Source organism: Pseudorca crassidens, chromosome 17 (genome assembly GCF_039906515.1).
Source record: "Pseudorca crassidens isolate mPseCra1 chromosome 17, mPseCra1.hap1, whole genome shotgun sequence".
Lineage (NCBI taxonomy): Eukaryota > Metazoa > Chordata > Mammalia > Artiodactyla > Delphinidae > Pseudorca > Pseudorca crassidens.
The window spans coordinates 54,727,152-54,744,385 of record NC_090312.1 but is presented as its reverse complement, the minus strand read 5'-3'; the positions used below and the strand labels follow the sequence as shown (position 1 = coordinate 54,744,385).

The 17,234-nt window shown below is 33.3% G+C and overlaps 1 protein-coding gene across 1 annotated transcript in view; it reads right to left on the bottom strand.

Moving 5' to 3' along the window:
* MMP16 (matrix metallopeptidase 16) overlaps positions 1 to 17,234 on the bottom strand; it is a 358,158-nt gene that overhangs the window by 173,602 nt on the left and 167,322 nt on the right. The window contains exon 3 of the mRNA XM_067711935.1: positions 13,836 to 13,958. Coding sequence (XP_067568036.1) covers positions 13,836 to 13,958 — 123 coding nt within the window. The remainder of the gene's footprint in view (positions 1 to 13,835; positions 13,959 to 17,234) is intronic.

Genomic DNA, 17,234 nt, shown 5'->3' with positions numbered 1-17,234 from the left:
TTTTTTTACATCTTTATTAGAGTATAATTGCTTTACAATGGTGTGTTAGTTTCTGCTTTATAACAAAGTGAATCAGTTATACATATACATATGTTCCCATATCTCCTCCCCCTTGCATCTCCCTCCCTCCCACCCTCCCTATCTCACCCATCCAGGTGGTCACAAAGCACCAAGCTGATCTCCCTGTGCTATGCGGCTGCTTCCCACTAGCTATCTACCTTACGTTTGTTAGTGTATATATGTCCATGCCTCTCTCTCGCTTTGTCACAACTTACCCTTTCTCCTCCCCATATCCTCAAGTCCATTCTCTAGTAGGTCTGTGTCTTTATTCCTGTCTTACCCCTAGGTTCTTCATGACATTTTTTTTTCTTAAATTCTATATATATGTGTTAGCATACGGTATTTGTCTTTCTCTTTCTGACTTACTTCACTCTGTATGACAGACTCTAGGTCTATCCACCTCATTACAAATAGCTCAATTTCGTTTCTTTTTATGGCTGAGTAATATTCCATTCTATATATGTGTCACATCTTCTTTATCCATTAATCTGATGATGGACACTTAGGTTGTTTCCATCTCCTGGCTATTGTAAATAGAGCTGCAATGAACATTTTGGTACATGAGTCTTTGAATTATGGTTTTCTCAGGGTATATGTCCAGTAATATACTATAATTTTTTAAAATAAATGCATCTGGCAGTTGATTACCTATCCCATTGGTCATTTATTATATAAGTTATTATTTTGGAGTTCATATTTTATAGAGAAAAGGAATTTAGGCTAAATCTACTTTATATAATATTCAGTAAACCTGAGAAATAAATATCTACTTGATAAAAAATGATGTTACTCATTAAGATCCTATTATTATTTTGAATAAAGTTTAACCAAAGACTACTAAAAATTCATTAATTTTTTCAACAACTATTTTTTGAGGACCTAATACACAGCAGACACTCTACTAGGTGCTGGGGAGCATAAAATGGATATGTTCTCTGATTAAATGGAGCTCCTGTATGGTCTTGAAGTAACATACAATATACTATTTTACAATTATTCACTTACATACCTGTCTCCCATACTAGACTACATTCTCCATGGGAGCAGGGGCCTTGCCTAACTCATCTGTCTATTGACAGTTCTGCCACATAATGCTGTTCAATAATCATTTATTGAATTAAATACACCTGATTATCCAAGAAGCAAAATTTGTCAAAAGGAAATTGATCATAAAAATTCAAGTAAGAGATGAATGGTCATCAGTACTTGTATTACAGTTATAACCAGCATATATATTATGCATCAGCCAAAGTTATATATATCCCTAAGAATACGTAAGTGATACAACCTCAGAAGTTCCCATTTCTAGGCATCAAACATTGAGGTCATTTAAGTGGAAGGCGTAGGGGCCTAGACATTCCCTTTAAATGGACTGATTATAGAAAGTTCCTTTCAATCCCACATTTTAAAGATAGGAAGAGATCTTAAAGTTATATAATTGAACTTTCCAACCATTCCACAAATGTTCTCTAATTTCCCTGACAAGTGAATAAATTTCCTGGTTTATATGTTTCCAATGATGAAAAAAGAATTGTAGGATGGATGATTTAATTTTCTGATAGCTCAAAATATTAGATTTCTCTTAAAGCCTTTAAGTATTTGAAAATAGGGTTTCCCTGGTAGCACAGTGGTTAAGAATCCGCCTGCCAATGCAGGGGACACGGGTTCAAGCCCTGGTCTGGGAAGATCTCACACGCTGCGGAGCAACTAATCCCGTGCACCACAACTACTGTGCTTGCACTCTAGAGCCCACGAGCCACAACTACTGAGCCTGTGTACCACAATTACTGAAGCCCACATGCCTAGAGCCTGTGCTCCACAACAAGAGAAGCCACCGCAATGAGAAGCCCATGCACCATAATGAAGAGTAGGCCCCGCTCACTGAAACTAGAGAAAGCCGTGCAACGAGGAAGACCCAATGCAGCCAAAAATAAATTAATTAATTAAAATAAAAAAGATATTTAAGTATTTGAAAATAACAGGAAATTTCTCCCTTAAATATTCTTTCCATCATGTTAAGAATACTTGTCTCTAATCTTGAGCTCTTCCTCATGCAACCTGCATTCAAGATCTCTTAGTATTTTGATTTCTTTTTAGAAGTGTACATTAATTTGTCAAGAAGCAGCAGAAAATGTGGTGGCCCAAAGAAAAAAAGATACATCAGGTAAGGCATGGCCAACAAAGCAGAGATAAAATTAGCATCTCCACTGCTTTGAACACTTTGCTTTCTATAAATCTACTATGGACAGTCTAGCTTTTCTTTTTGAGCCACATTATACTGTTGGCTCATAATGAGTTTGCAATCTAATAAAACCTAGATTCTACCACCCCCATTCCAACTCCTGTCTTTATTCTGTAATGGCACATTCTGTAATCATTTTGAGCTCCAATGTCATATTTTGTATTTATTTTCCTAAACATAGTAAAAAAAAAAAAGTAGTAGCAAATGATACTATTTACTACCTATTATATACAAGGCAACTTCTTAACACCTTATATATATTAACTTTAGAAGGTAATATCTTTAGCTCTCACTCCCAACTTTCTCTTATCCTGTTATAATATTCTCAACAATTTCTGGGATTTGTTTGATAAATTAAAGGAGTTAAGATAATAATCGGCATTTATTAAGCACTGAGTTTCAAGCACTATGCTGTTTTTGGTTTTTTTCCCTACTATCTGACTTATTGTCTCCTAAGCCTGTGAGGCAGGTATTGTTACAATACTCACTTTACACACAGGGAAAATGAGACTTGGAAAAATAAGTAACTTGATCCTGGTTTTACAGGTAGCAAGTATCAGAGCCAGAATGAAAATCCAGACTTTTCTTACTCCAAAACTCTTGATCACATTATGTGCATATCAATAATCAAACATTAAAAAATAATCTGGAAGTTTACAGGGATAAACACCTAATTATTTGAAAATTCAAAACTAACTGAGACAATTGTCAGTATAGGGATACAACATAGATTGAATTATGATCTGTTCTGAACCTAATGGCTCTTAGTTTCTCTCTTTCTTTCTTTTAAAATTGAATGGTGTAGGTAGTACCTAAGGATGCAGAGACACTAAACAGGGTACACTGTCAAGAGTTTAGAAATCAGGTCAGAAAAAGAATAAAATCTGAAATGGAAAAAAATAAATATCAATATACATAGTTGTGTAAGCTTTATAGGTCTAAAATTGATTATACTTTAATCCAGTTGGTATTTATTGATTTTTCTATGGCATGAGGTAAGAACCTAATTTCATTGTTTTCTGTATAGATAACCAATTATCACAGAATAAGTTAATAAGTAAAATAGCCCATCCTTTCCTCACTGATCTACAAGGACTGCTCTGGCATAAATCAATTTTTTAATACATGAATGGTCTATTTCTGTGATCATTTGTCTGCACTGTTGGACTATTTGTCTATCTCTGTGCTAACACCACATATTGCCTTAATTTGTATTGATTTAAAGAAAGTCTTCATATCTAGTAAGTGGGAACATTTTGATTAATATTGGGCCTTCACTAATCCTCAGAGATTTTTGAGTCAGTTTGTTAAATTATACAAAAAATATTACTGGGAATTTTGTTAAAATTGCATTGAATTTGTGGAAGATCTGAACTTTCATTATATTGAGAGTTTCTATTAAGAGCAAAATATATCTCTACATTTATTTTTGGTCTTTTTATGTCTTTCAATAAAAGTTCCTAATTTTCTTCTTAAAGGGCTTACACATCTTTTGTAGATTTATTCTTTACTCATACTTTTGTGTCTATTTTAAATGTCATTTTTGTAAAGATTATACTCTGTGTGTGTGCCGGTTTACTTTGTATATTGATCTTGTAAAAAATTTCCAGTTTCTGTTCTGACATGTAAAGAGCTTGGAAGCTGTCACTCCCAACCTCACAATAAGACAAAAAAGCTAAGCAAGCAAAAACTAAACAACACTTCATAGCTCCATCAGAGAATTGCAGTTACAGGGCAAAGTTCCACCCCCAAAACTGGAGACACAGAAGAGTACGAAGAATCAGAAGCAAAAGTCCCTGAATCATTCCTGTCTGATATAGTAGAAGAAAAGAAGTAAAAGGCTATGCTAATATTCTGGGTGTAAGATCCCCAAAAGTCAAGCCCACCTAAAAAACTGACATTTAATCACAGGATTATAGACTGCTTCCTCACCCCAATACTTTACACCACACCAACAAGGCTCAGTATAATAACAGTGGATTACAAGTTAGAAAGCTGCAAGACACAAAGTTTATTTAAGAAAGAGCTTCTAGGATATTCAGAGACAACATGGGAGACAAAAACTAGGCCAGTAGAAGAAAATGAAACTTCCAACACCTACAGCTACAAGAAAAAATAAACAGCCAAACTCCTAAGCAGATGAACATGAAACTTCACACTAAAGGCTTATTATCTCAGTTTCATGACCCAATATATCATGTCTGGCTTTCAAAAAAAATTAATAACATGCTAAAAGTCAAGAGAAAACACAGACTGAAGAGACAAAAGAAGCATTAGAACCAGACTCTTTATGGCAGAGATTTTGAATTATCAGACCAGAAATTTGAATTAAATATGATCAATATCCTAAGGGTTCTAATGGGAAAAGTGGACAACAAGAAAAAAACACATGAGTAATATAAGCAGAGAGATGGAAACTACAAGAAAGAATTAAAAGGAAATGCTAAAAATATATATATATGTATATATATATTAATAGAAATGTCTCTGATAGGTTCATCATAAGACTATATAACCAAGGGAAGAATCAGTGAACTTGAAAATAACTCAGTTGAAACTTCCCAAATTGAAAAGCAAAGGAAAAAAAAAAAAAGGCTGGAAAACAGAACAGAGCATCCAAGAACTATGGGACATTTAAGTGTAACAGAACATAATGAGAATACTAGAAGAAGAAGAGAGATATGAACAGAGACATATTTCAAATAATGTCACACACCAAACCACAGATCCAGGACTTTCAGAGAAAAAATCTACATGCAGACATATTATATTCAAACTGCAGAAAACCAAAGACAAAGATAAAACCTTGAATGAAGCCAGAGGGGGGAAAAACACCTTATCTACAGAGGAACAAAGATACCAATTCAATTAGACTTCTCCTCAAACACCATCTAAGCAAGAAGTATATGAACCAAGCAAGAAGAATATTGATATGCTAATAGAAAATGGTAATATATACAATGCTCAATATGACCAGAAAAGATAGAAAAAGAGGAAATATAAAAACAAAAGCAAAACAAAATCCACAAAACAAAGAACAACAGCAATGGGCAGCAAAAAGTTACAAATATAGTAGATATTAATTTAACTATATAAATAACTACTCGGAATGTGAATAGCCTAAATATACCAATGAAAAGATAAAGACGATAAGAGTGGATTTAAAAAAAAAAAAAAACAATCCCCAACTGTATGTTGTCTACAAGAAACTCACCTTACATATGTAGATTTTGACAGTTAAAAATAGGAGGATAAAAAATATACCATGCTACACTAATCAAAATAAAACCATAGTAGCTATATTATTTTCAGACAAAATCTTCCTCAGAGCAAAGTAAATTATCAGAGATAAAGAGGGGCATTACATAATGATAAAGGTGTCAATTTTTCCAAGGTGTAACAAACCTTAATATATATATGTTTAACAACAGAGCAACAAAATAAATGAGGCAAAAACTGATAGAACTTCAAGAAGAAAAAGGCAAGTGTACCATTTGTTGGAGACTTCAACACCACTCTATCAGTAATTGACAGACCCTGCTGATAGAAAATAGTAAGGATATAGTTGAACTGAACAGCATCATTAATCAACTTTATCTAATCAACATGTATAGAACACTTCATCCAAAACCAGCAGAATACTCATTACTCTCAATCTCACATGGAACATTCACCAAGAATACTAGGGAAAATCTCAAAATGCTTGGAGATACAGCAGCATACTTATCAGTAACATGTGAGTCAAAGAACGAAGATCTCAAGGAAATTTTAATATTACTTGAACTAAATTAAAACGACAATACAACTTATCAAAATTTGTGGGATGCAGCAAAAACAGTGCTTAAAATACAATATATAGCATTAAATGCATATTAGGAGGCAAAGAAAGATAAAAGTAATTAATCTAAACTATCATCTTAGGAAATTAGGGGAAAAAAAAGCAAACAGAAGAAAAATAAAGTTGGAACAGAAATCAATGAAACTGAAAACAGGAAAACAATACAGAAAAAAAAATTAAAGCCATTTCTCTGAAAAGATTAATATAATTAATAAACCTCTAGCCAGACTAAATAAAAAAAAGAAGACACAAATTATTATCAGTTATGAAAGAAGGCACATCAGTACTGATACCATGAATATTAAAAGGATGATAAAAGAATACTATGAACAAGTGTATGTCCATAAATGTGATAACTTAGATGATGTCATGGGCTGAATTGTGTACCTCCAAATTCATATATTAAAGCCCTAACTCTCAATGTAACTGTATTCAGAGATAGGGACTTTAAGGAGGTACTTGATAGTAAATAAAGTCACAGATTGGACCCTAATTCTGTATGTCTGGTGTCCTTATAAGAAGAGAAGAAGACACCAGAAATCTCTTTCTCTCCAACCACACACAGAGGAAACATAGTTGTGTAAGCTTTATAGGTCTAAAACTGACCTATAAAGGACACAGATAAGGACACAGTGAGAAGGTGGCCATCTAAAAACCAGGAAAAGAGGCCTTACCAGAAAAGGACACTGACAGCACCTCAATCTTAGACTTCTAAGCTCCTAAACTGTGAGAAATTTAATTCCTGATGTCTAAGCCACCAAGGTTTTTGTTAAGGCAGCCTATAAAGGCTATTACTGATTTAACAGAACAACTCCTTTAAAAGACACAATCTATAAAAACTTCTACAAAGAGAAATATGTAATCTGAACAGTCCTATATCAATTAAATAAATTGAATTAGAAATTAATACCCTTCCAAAAAAAAAAAAAAAAAGAACTAGGTCTAAACGGTTACACTGGTGAAGTCTACTAAACATTTCAGGAAGAAATCATACCAATTCTCTAAATTTCTTCCAAAAAATAGAATTCTTAACCCATTCTATGAAACTAGCATTACCCTACTACCAAAACCAGATAAAGGCGTTACAAGAAAGGAAAACCGCTTATCAATATTACTCATGAACATAGATGTAGGAATCCTAAACAAAAATTAGCAAATCAAACTCTACAATGTATATAAAGAATTATTCACCATGCCAAAGTGGGATTTAGCCCAGGCATGAGAGTCTCATTCCACATTTGAAAATTAATTAAGGAAATCAATCACATTAAAAGGCTAAAGAAGAAAAAACATACAATCATAGCATAGATACAGAAAAAGCATTTGACAAAAGACAACTTCCACTCATACTAAAAATATTCAGCAAACTAGGAATGGGAGAACTTCCTCAACTTGATTAAACATCTAACAAAAAGCCTGTAGCTTATATTATACTTAATGGTGAGGAATTACATGCTTTTCCCTTAAAGACTAGGAAAAAGGCAATGATGTCTGCTCCCAGCACTCCTATTCAACATTGCACTGAAAGCAGTAGCTAATGCAATAAAATAAGCAAAGGAAATAAAAGCAATACAGATTGGGAATTAAAAAAAACAACAACTATCCTTGTTTTCAGATGACATGATTTTCTATGTAGAAAATATAAATGAACTGACCAAAAAAATATCCTGAACTAATGAGTGATTTATAGCAAAATTCTAGGCTACAAGGTTAATATACAAAAGTCAATTGCTATCTTATATATCAGTAATAAACATTTAGAATTTGAAATCTAAAACACAATACAACTTATAGTACAAAAAATATTTAAAGAAATCCTTAGAAATAAATCTATCCAAAATATGTGAGTATGGTTTGAATATTTGTCCCCCTAAAATTCACATGTTAAAATCCTAACCCACAAAGATGATAATATTAGGAGATGGGACCTTTGGGAAGTCCTTAGGTCATGAAGATGGAACCTTCATGAATGGGATTAGTGTCCCACAAATATCTCTAGCCCTTCTGCTATGTATGTGAATATCCAAGAAGTTTGTGACCTAGAAGAGGGCACCAACTATGCTGGCACCTTGATCTCAGACTCCCAGCCTCCAGAATTGTGAGAAATAAATTTCTGCTGTTTATAAGCCACTCATGGTATTTTGTTATAGAAGTCCAAATGGACTAAGATATATACAAAAGATTTATAAGATTAAAAGTATAAAATTCTGAGGAAAGAAATCAAAAACCTAAACAAATGGGGAAATATTCATGTTCATTAATGGTAACAATCAATATTAAGATGTCAGTTCTCCCCAGAATGATCTGTATATTCAAGGCGTTCACAATAAAAGTCCTGCTAAATTATTTCATGGGTGCCGGCATACCCTGTTTTATTGTGCCTCACAGATATTGTGTTATTTATAAATTGAAGGTTTGTGGCAATCCTATGTTGAGGAAGTCTATTGGCACCATTTTTCAAAAAGCATTTGCTCACTGTGTCTCTGTGTCACATTTTGGTAATTCTCGCAATATTTCAAACTTTTAAATTATTATTATATTTGTTATGGTGATCTGTGACAGTGATCTTTGATGTTACTACTGTAATTGTTTTGGGGTAACATGAACCACTCCCACATAAAACAGTGAAGTTAAGAAATGTTGTCTGTGTTCTGACTGCTCCATTGACCTGACATTCCACTATTGCTCTCTCTCTCACTGGGCCTCCCTATTTCCTGAGGCCCAACAATATTGAAATTAGACCAATTAATTACCTAACAACTCTCTCTAAGTATTCAAGTGAGGGGAAAATCACACATCTCTCACTTTAAGTAAAAGTAATAAATGATTATTTTAGAAGGCATGTCAAAAGCTGAGATAGGACAAAAGCTAGACCTCTGCCCCAAATGGTTAGCTAAGCTATGAAAGTAAATGAAAAGTTCTTGAGGGAAATTAAAAGTGCTACTCCAGTGAACACACAAATAATAAGAAAGCAAAACAGCTTTATTGCTTATATGGAGGAAGTTTTAATGGTCTACATAGATCAAACCAGCCACAATATTCCTTTAAACCAAAGCCTAATTCAGAGAAAGGCCCTAACTCTCTTTAATTCTGTGAAGGCTGAGACAGGTGAGGAAGCTGAAGAAGAAAAGTTTGAAGCTAACAGAGGTTGGTATATGAGGTTTAAGGAAAGAAGCTATATCCATAACATAAAAGCACGAAGTGAAGCAACAAGTGCTGATACAGAAGCTGCAGCAAGTTATCCAGATCTAGCCGAAGAAAAGTTTGAAGCTAACAGAGGTTGGTATATGAGGTTTAAGGAAAGAAGGAAAGAAGCTATATCCATAACATAAAAGCACAAAGTGAAGCAACAAGTGCTGATACAGAAGCTTCAGCAAGTTATCCAGATCTAGCCAAGATAATTAATAAAGATTGCTACGTTAAACATTAAATTTTCAATGTAGATGAAACAGCTTTATTATATTAGAAGAAGATGCTATCTAGGACATTCATAGCTAGAGAAGAGAACTTAATGCCTGACTTCAGAGCTTGAAAGGATAAGCTGATTCTCTTGCTAGTGGATAATGCAGCTGGTGACTTTAAGTTGAAACCAATGTTCATTTGCTATTTCAAAAATCCTCGGACCCTTAAAATTATGCTAAAACTACTCTGCCTGTGCTCTATGGGTAAAACAGCAAAGCCTGGATGACAATACATCTGTTTACAACATGGTTTACTGAATACTGTAAGCCCACTGTTGAGACCTAGTGCTCAGAAAAAAGATTTCTTTCAAAATATTACTGCTTATTAACAATTCACCTGGTCACCCAAGACCTGTGATGGAGATATACAAGATTCATGTTGTTTTCATGCCTACTAACACAACATCCATTCTGCAGCCCTTGGAACAAGGAGTGATTTCAACTTTCAAGTCTTATTATTTAAGAAATACATTTTGTAGGGCTATAGCTGCCATAGATAGTGATTCCTCTGAAGGATTTGGGTAAAGTAAACTGAAAATGTTTTGGAAAGGATTCACCATTCTTTATGCCATTAAGAACATTTGTGATTCATGGAAAGAGATAAAATATCAATATTCACAGGAGTTTGGAAGAAATTGATTCCAGTCCTCATGGATGACTTTGAGTGGTTCAAGACTTCAGTGGAGGAAGTTACTGCAGATGTGGTGGAAATAACAAGAGAATTAAAATGAAACATGAGCCTAAAGATGTGATTAAATTGCTGCAATCCCGTGATAAAACTTTAAATGATGAGAAGTTGGTTCTTACTGATGAGCAAAGTGGTTTCTTGAAATGGAATCTACTCTTGGTGAAGATGCTATGAAGATTATTGACATAACAAAAAAAACAGCGTTCAGAATATGACATAAACTTGGTTGTTAAAACAATGGCAGGGTTTGAGAGACTTGACTCCAATTTTGAAAGTGCTACTGTGGGTAAATGCTACAAACAGCGCTGCATGTTAGAGAGAAATTATTCATACAAGGAAGAGTAAATCAATGTGGCAAACTTCATTGTTGTCTTCTTTTAAGAACTTGCCTCAGCCACCTTGACTTTCACCAACCACCACCCTGAGCAGTCAGTAGCCATCAACAGCTGAAGGTTAGCATGTTTTATCAATAAAGTACTTTTAACTAAGGCATGCTCATTGTGCTTTTGGGCATAATGCTACTGAACACTTAATAAACTGTAGTATAGTGTAAACAACTTTTATATGCACTGGGAAACCAAAAATTTCAAGACATCACTTGATTGCTATATGAGCTTGATTGCTATATTCTCTTTATTTTGTTGATCTAGAACTGAACACAGAATATCTCTGAGGAATGCCTGTAATGGCAAACCGATTCTAAAGTTTATGTGGGAAGGCAAGAGACTCTGAAAACACAACATAATACTGAAGAAGAAGAATAAAATCAGAAAACTGACACTATCTGATATCAAGACTTACTCTAAACCACAGTAATCAAGAAAGTGTGATATTGGTTTATGAATAGACACATAGATCAATGAAGCAGAATAAAGAGCACCAAAATTTACCCACGCACATAGGCAACTGATCTTTGACAAAAGATCAAAGGTAGTGGAGATAGAATGGTCTTTCCAACCAGTGGTGCTGGAACAACTGAACATCCACATGTAAAAAAATGAATATAGATTTTACACCTTTCCCAAAAACAAACTCAAAATGGATCATTGACCTAAATGTAAATGCCAAACTATTAAAATTTTAGAAGATAACATAGGAGAAATTCTAAGTGACCTTCTGTTTGGCAATGTTTTTTTGATATAACAACAAAAGCACAATATAGAAATGAAAATAATTGATAAGTTCTACCTTACTAAAATTAAGACTTCTGCTCTGCAAAATACACTAAAAAGAGAATGGAATGTCAAGCCACAGACTGAGACAACATATTTGAAAACATATCTGATAAAAGACTTGTAATCCAAAATATACAAAGAACCTTTAAAATAGCAACTCAATTAAAAGTTGGTGCAAAGATCTAAACAGTCATCTCACAAAAGAAGATGTACAGATGGCAAATAAGCATACAAAAATATGCTCAGCTTCACATGGCATTAGGGAATTGCAAGTTAAAAATTTGAGAAACCACGTATTAGAATGGTTACATCCAGAACACTGACAACACCAAATCCTGACAAAGTTGTAGAGGAACAGTAACTTCCATTCATTGTTGGTGGTAATGCAAAATGGTTTAGCCACTTTGAAGATAGTTTGGTAGTTTCTTAAAAAGCTAACCATAGGCTTACCTTATGATCAGCAAAATTATACTCCCAGGTATTTAGCCAAATAAGTTGAAAATTAATGTCCACACAAAAAACAGCCCACACACATTTATACTAACTTTACTCATAATTGCCAAGAACTGGAAGCAACCAAGAAGTCTTCAATAGGTGAACAGGTAAGCAAATTGTGACACATCCATACAATGGAATATTACTCAGTAATAAAAAGAAATGAGCTATCAAGTCACAAAAAGACAAGGAGGAAATAAATGCATATTATTAAGTGAAGGAAAGCAGTCTGAAATGGCTACAAACTGTGTTTCAAACCATATGGCATTCTAGAAAAGGCAAAACTATAGAGACATTAAAACCATCAGTAGTGTCCTAAGGAGAAGCAGGATGAATAGGTGCAACAAAGGATTTTCAGAACAGTGAAACTAATTCTGTATGACACTGTAATACTATATGATATTATGCATTTGTCAAAATCCATAAAACTACAACACAAAGAGTGAACTGTGGTGTAAACTATCGATTTTAGTCAGTAATAGAGCAATACTGGCTCAACAATTGTAACAAATATCTAATACTAATTAAGATCTTAATAATGGGAGAGACTATGTGAGTGTGTATACTGGGAGGAGGTGGGGCACTGAGAACTACCCATACTATCTGCTCAACTTTTCTGTAAACCTAAAATTGCTCTAAAAATAAAATCTACTAATTATTTTTAAAGCTGGATATATTATTTTATTATTTCTAAAAAAAATATCTAGAGTTTATTCTGGGTGTTCTGTTAGAAAGTGATACAACTGTGACTAAAGATAGTTTTATTTCTTTATAGATCCTTATATCTTTTATTCTCTTTTATTACCTTACAACTATAAGTAGTTGCACAATGTTATTGGATGGAGATAGAGATAGCAGGTATTTTTTGTTGTTTCACTTAACGATTTTTTTCTGAACATCTCATGTTACAGTTGTCATATTATATGTGAAATACATAATGAAGCTGTAATTTTTGTTTTTGTAGATGCCATTTTTCTGATTAAGTATCTTTCTTTGCTTTGATTCCTAGTTATCATAAATGGAGGTTAAATTTTCTTGAACGCATTTTTGTATCTGTTAAGGTGATCATATAAAGAATTTCCTTTAATACTCCATATTACTCTCAAGACAGAAGGGAGGCCAGCCCTGGTTTTCTAAGTTGGGTTGAATAAACATGGTTTACATTTCTCTTGCATCCTGTTCCTTCTCTTTCAAAACAGGCATCACATTTATATGATTGTTAAACTTCTCCACGTGACTGTAAATTTCATGAGGATGGATGGAATCCCTATGTTTTATTTATTGTAATATCCCCAGTAACTAGCACTGTTCTTTGTCCAAACTGGTACTCAATAAAACGTCGTTCAATCAGTTAATGAATGAGTATGAACTAGCAGCAATTGCTACTCCAGATTGGAAGATACTCTCATCCCTTAAGCATGCTTCATTGAAGACAAGAAAGGATGATCCATTTGCATTGTTGTAAAAAGATAAAAAGTTAAATGGTTGCTCTGATACCAAAAATTAGTTAATAATTCAAAGATATATTGTTTAAATTGCAATTATTTATATACTTTATTATTTTATAATTTTTAGATTATAAATACTTGATAAGGAATGTTGTGTGTTAGAATACTCATCTGAAAGTCTTTCAGAATGTTAACATTTATTCAAGAAGCTGGAAGATCTAGCTTACAAAAGTATTTCAAGGAATGTCTGTCTACAGGGTCCCCAAATGGACAATTTATTCTCTTCTCAATTGCAATTTTTTTTATGTTAACATTACATCACTATATGTTACCATGTAGTCAGTGTGCATAAGATCTCAAACAAAATGTCGAAATACATAGTTGTGAAAGATTGAAAAGAAACAGTAATTCATCATTAGCTCTTTTACCTGTAAGTGATGTGCTTGTGCTGCCACTTCTGTCCTGTTAACGCATACCGCTTTCGACGAATATTAAATTTGGAGCTACCTCTTGTCTGGTCAGGTACACCACATCGAGGCTTCTTCATCCAGCTGCAAAAAGCAATATTTTCCAGTTATTTACCAACAACGCTAATCATTAATTTCAAAGAGAAATCCATTGAGAAGTTATGGCAGTGGTAATAAAAACGGGAAAACATAAAGGAGAATTTTGTCAGTTTTCTTGCAATTTGAATCTAAGTATTGTAGAAAGCATTTTTTTTTTTCTGGAATGATCAAGAATCACTAGTTTATAACTCATATCCTTTAGATAACTTTTCTTTCTAATTCATTTTGGGCTAACTGTAAACTAAGGTATTCTGATGCTTCTAACTAGAATCTGCTGTTAACAGATATATGACCTTGGGAAAGTCTCATTCAGAAAATGAGACTTTTTAAAATAAATTTTCACTAAGGTCTCTTTCAGCTTTAACATTCAACAATTTTTAAAATCTATTACATGACCTAAACTCCAGGAATCAAGAAGATATATGCTACTCTCTTCTAGCTTAAATAGAAGGAAATTGTTGTTTAGAATAACATTTGCCTTTCTCCACTTTTTTCTTCTTTACACTTTAAGCATTATCCCAATTTTCAAATAACAGCCATTCTCTTTGAACCTTTAATAGTAACTGAATTCACTGCTTAAGAAATTTATTTCTGAATGTAATGTTTAGTATGACACCAGTAAAATTTAAATATTAACATTGGGAAAATAAAATGCTGGTTTTGATTTATTGATTTTTAATACTTATATAGATATAGTTGTCTAAATTTTTTTCTAGAGAGTCTCATTTGACCATTGTCATGTTTTCTATGTAGTCTTGCTTCTTGTCTAAGGAGAAAGATTGACATGATTTTTATTAGTTTTTCTTTAGTGACTCAAAATGGCTTTATCATCCATTAGCCCATTTAATTTAACAATTACAGAACTGAAGCAGAATCTTCATAGCATTACAGGCTTCAGAAAGTGGAAATGAGCAAAATAATTAATTTTTGTTATATTTCATCAAATAATTTCTATACTCTTTAAGTGGAAAATAATTGACTGCAGAGATGACTGTCTAAAGATGTCCATTTCATGAAAATGACTGAAATAGTTTACATATTACATGGATAAATCAGCTAACTAGCTTTTATAAACATAAGAATAACATCATGCAACAATGAAAGCATGACTTTTACTTTTTAAGAAAGAAAACACTTTTCTGATAAGCATTATATGTTTCTCCTTTTTTATTCTCCTACCAGCAAAAATGTAGACATTGCAGTTAACAGACTTAACAAACTCCATCCTAGTTTATCATGCATTGTAGAGTTACTTCAGGAAATCACTCTTTCCCTTTATTAAATTCTCCAAACCAAATGAGATGTCTTGTAAATGCTAATGCCTAGAAAGTTATACAGACCTATGGAACTGAAGTCTCTGGAGCCAAGAATTGAGATTTTTTACTTTTAACTAAAACTCCCAGGCCACTCTGAATTAGCAATCCCCAACCTTTTATGGCACCAGGGACCAGTTTCACGGAAGACAATTTTTCCATGGCGGGGGGTATGGTTCAGTTGGTAATGCAAATGATAAGGAGAAATGGGGAGTGGCAGATGAAGCTTCGCTCGATAGCCACCACTCACCTCCTGCTGTGCGGCTCTGTTCCTAACAGTCCGTGGCCTGTGGGGTTGGGGACTCCTGCTCTAAATCACTAAGTTTGAGATATATTTCACTAGAGTGTAAAACACTCAAGGGCAGGGGATCTACATACTCCCTGTGCCTGTACAACCTCTAAAATTTAAAAGAGGCTTAATAAATAGGTGGATAGGGACATTTTTTAATGAAAACATATTTTTATTATATTCTGTAAGATCTAGATACATATTCAACTAACAAATATTAAGCATTAATGGTTAATATTAATTAATTAATGATAATTTAAGTGGCTTTTATCAATGGCTATTTCATTAATCATACTCTCAACAAAAATTATATTTCTTAACCAAGTACTTATTCTGACATCTCCCTGAAAGTGCTGTAAGAATAAATAATTATTAAATATGAATAAATTTACTTAATGTTGATGTGATTACACTTACATTTAGCTAAAGAAAATATTGAAGTAAACACTCTAGGGAAAGAAATAATTTTGAAATGGATTGTGGGATAAAATTTGACAATTTGTATTTATCCTGATACATTATCAGATGAAATATGTTTTCAATGAGGATATATTCTCTAAAATTACTTTAACAATACATAAAGTTAAAAGATGAAGACAGCCATTGAAAACATTTAAATTTACTAATGTAAATTTCCATTTTAAGTTGTGCATATGTTGGACCTAGTAAAAGTTTTCTCAATGAAACATTGCATCTTCCAAAGGACAGGGCTTTTAGGGATGAGTATTAGATTCCTATGCTGAAACATATTTCTGCTAAATTCCTTATGTATTTCTTCAGCTTTTGCCCATTTCATATAATTCTTTCTTATGTTCCAACTATTTGTTTATATATTTACTCATTCTATCCTGATCCATTTATCTTACAATATTTTTAGGCTTTTATAATACGCTGAGATATATGAAAAAAAAAGTGTGTATAAAAGATAAGGTAAGGGGTTCTTGCTGAGTTCCAGTCTAAGGTAAGACATTCATGATAAAAACAAAAAACAAAAAACAGAAAAACAATATAATTAGTTAAGTCTTCTCACATCTCCATCTAGCTATCTTGTCATCATTTCTAATTTTACATGTAATTTAAAATTATGATTTTTCAGCTCCAAACTTGCACCAATTCTTCTGATACCTTATCTCAGCCCAAAGTCTTTCTAATGCCTAAGCCAGGTATCCAGGTAACATCTTCCACTGATCTCTCTTCACATCCAATCAATCATGATGTAGTATCTTCTGCCTTTAAAACTTCTCTGTATCTCTTACTCTCAACAGTGCCTTCTCACTCCTAAAGATAAATCTTTTCAAAACACTGATGTATTTACTAGACATTCTAAGTATGAAATTCTTTTATAGACAGAATCTTATTCAGGCATACTTAGCAAGGATGCCCCCCATCTCCCTGCTTCCCAAGATCCACACAAGTTCTACAGAAACAAAGCTCTTTCTGCCTTTGTATACAGTGAACTCTGGAATACTTTTGCCTCCTTATTTACAATGACAATCCTAATCCTCCTCATTATTCAACTCCCACAGGTACAGTTTACCATCTCAATACAGCATGTATTATAGTGTATATTACAATGTGTACATCTCTGTCTCTGTCTTCTACTAACCTGCGAGTCAAACCAGAGAGGCCTGTATGGGACCGGTGCCCAGGGAAGCTTCC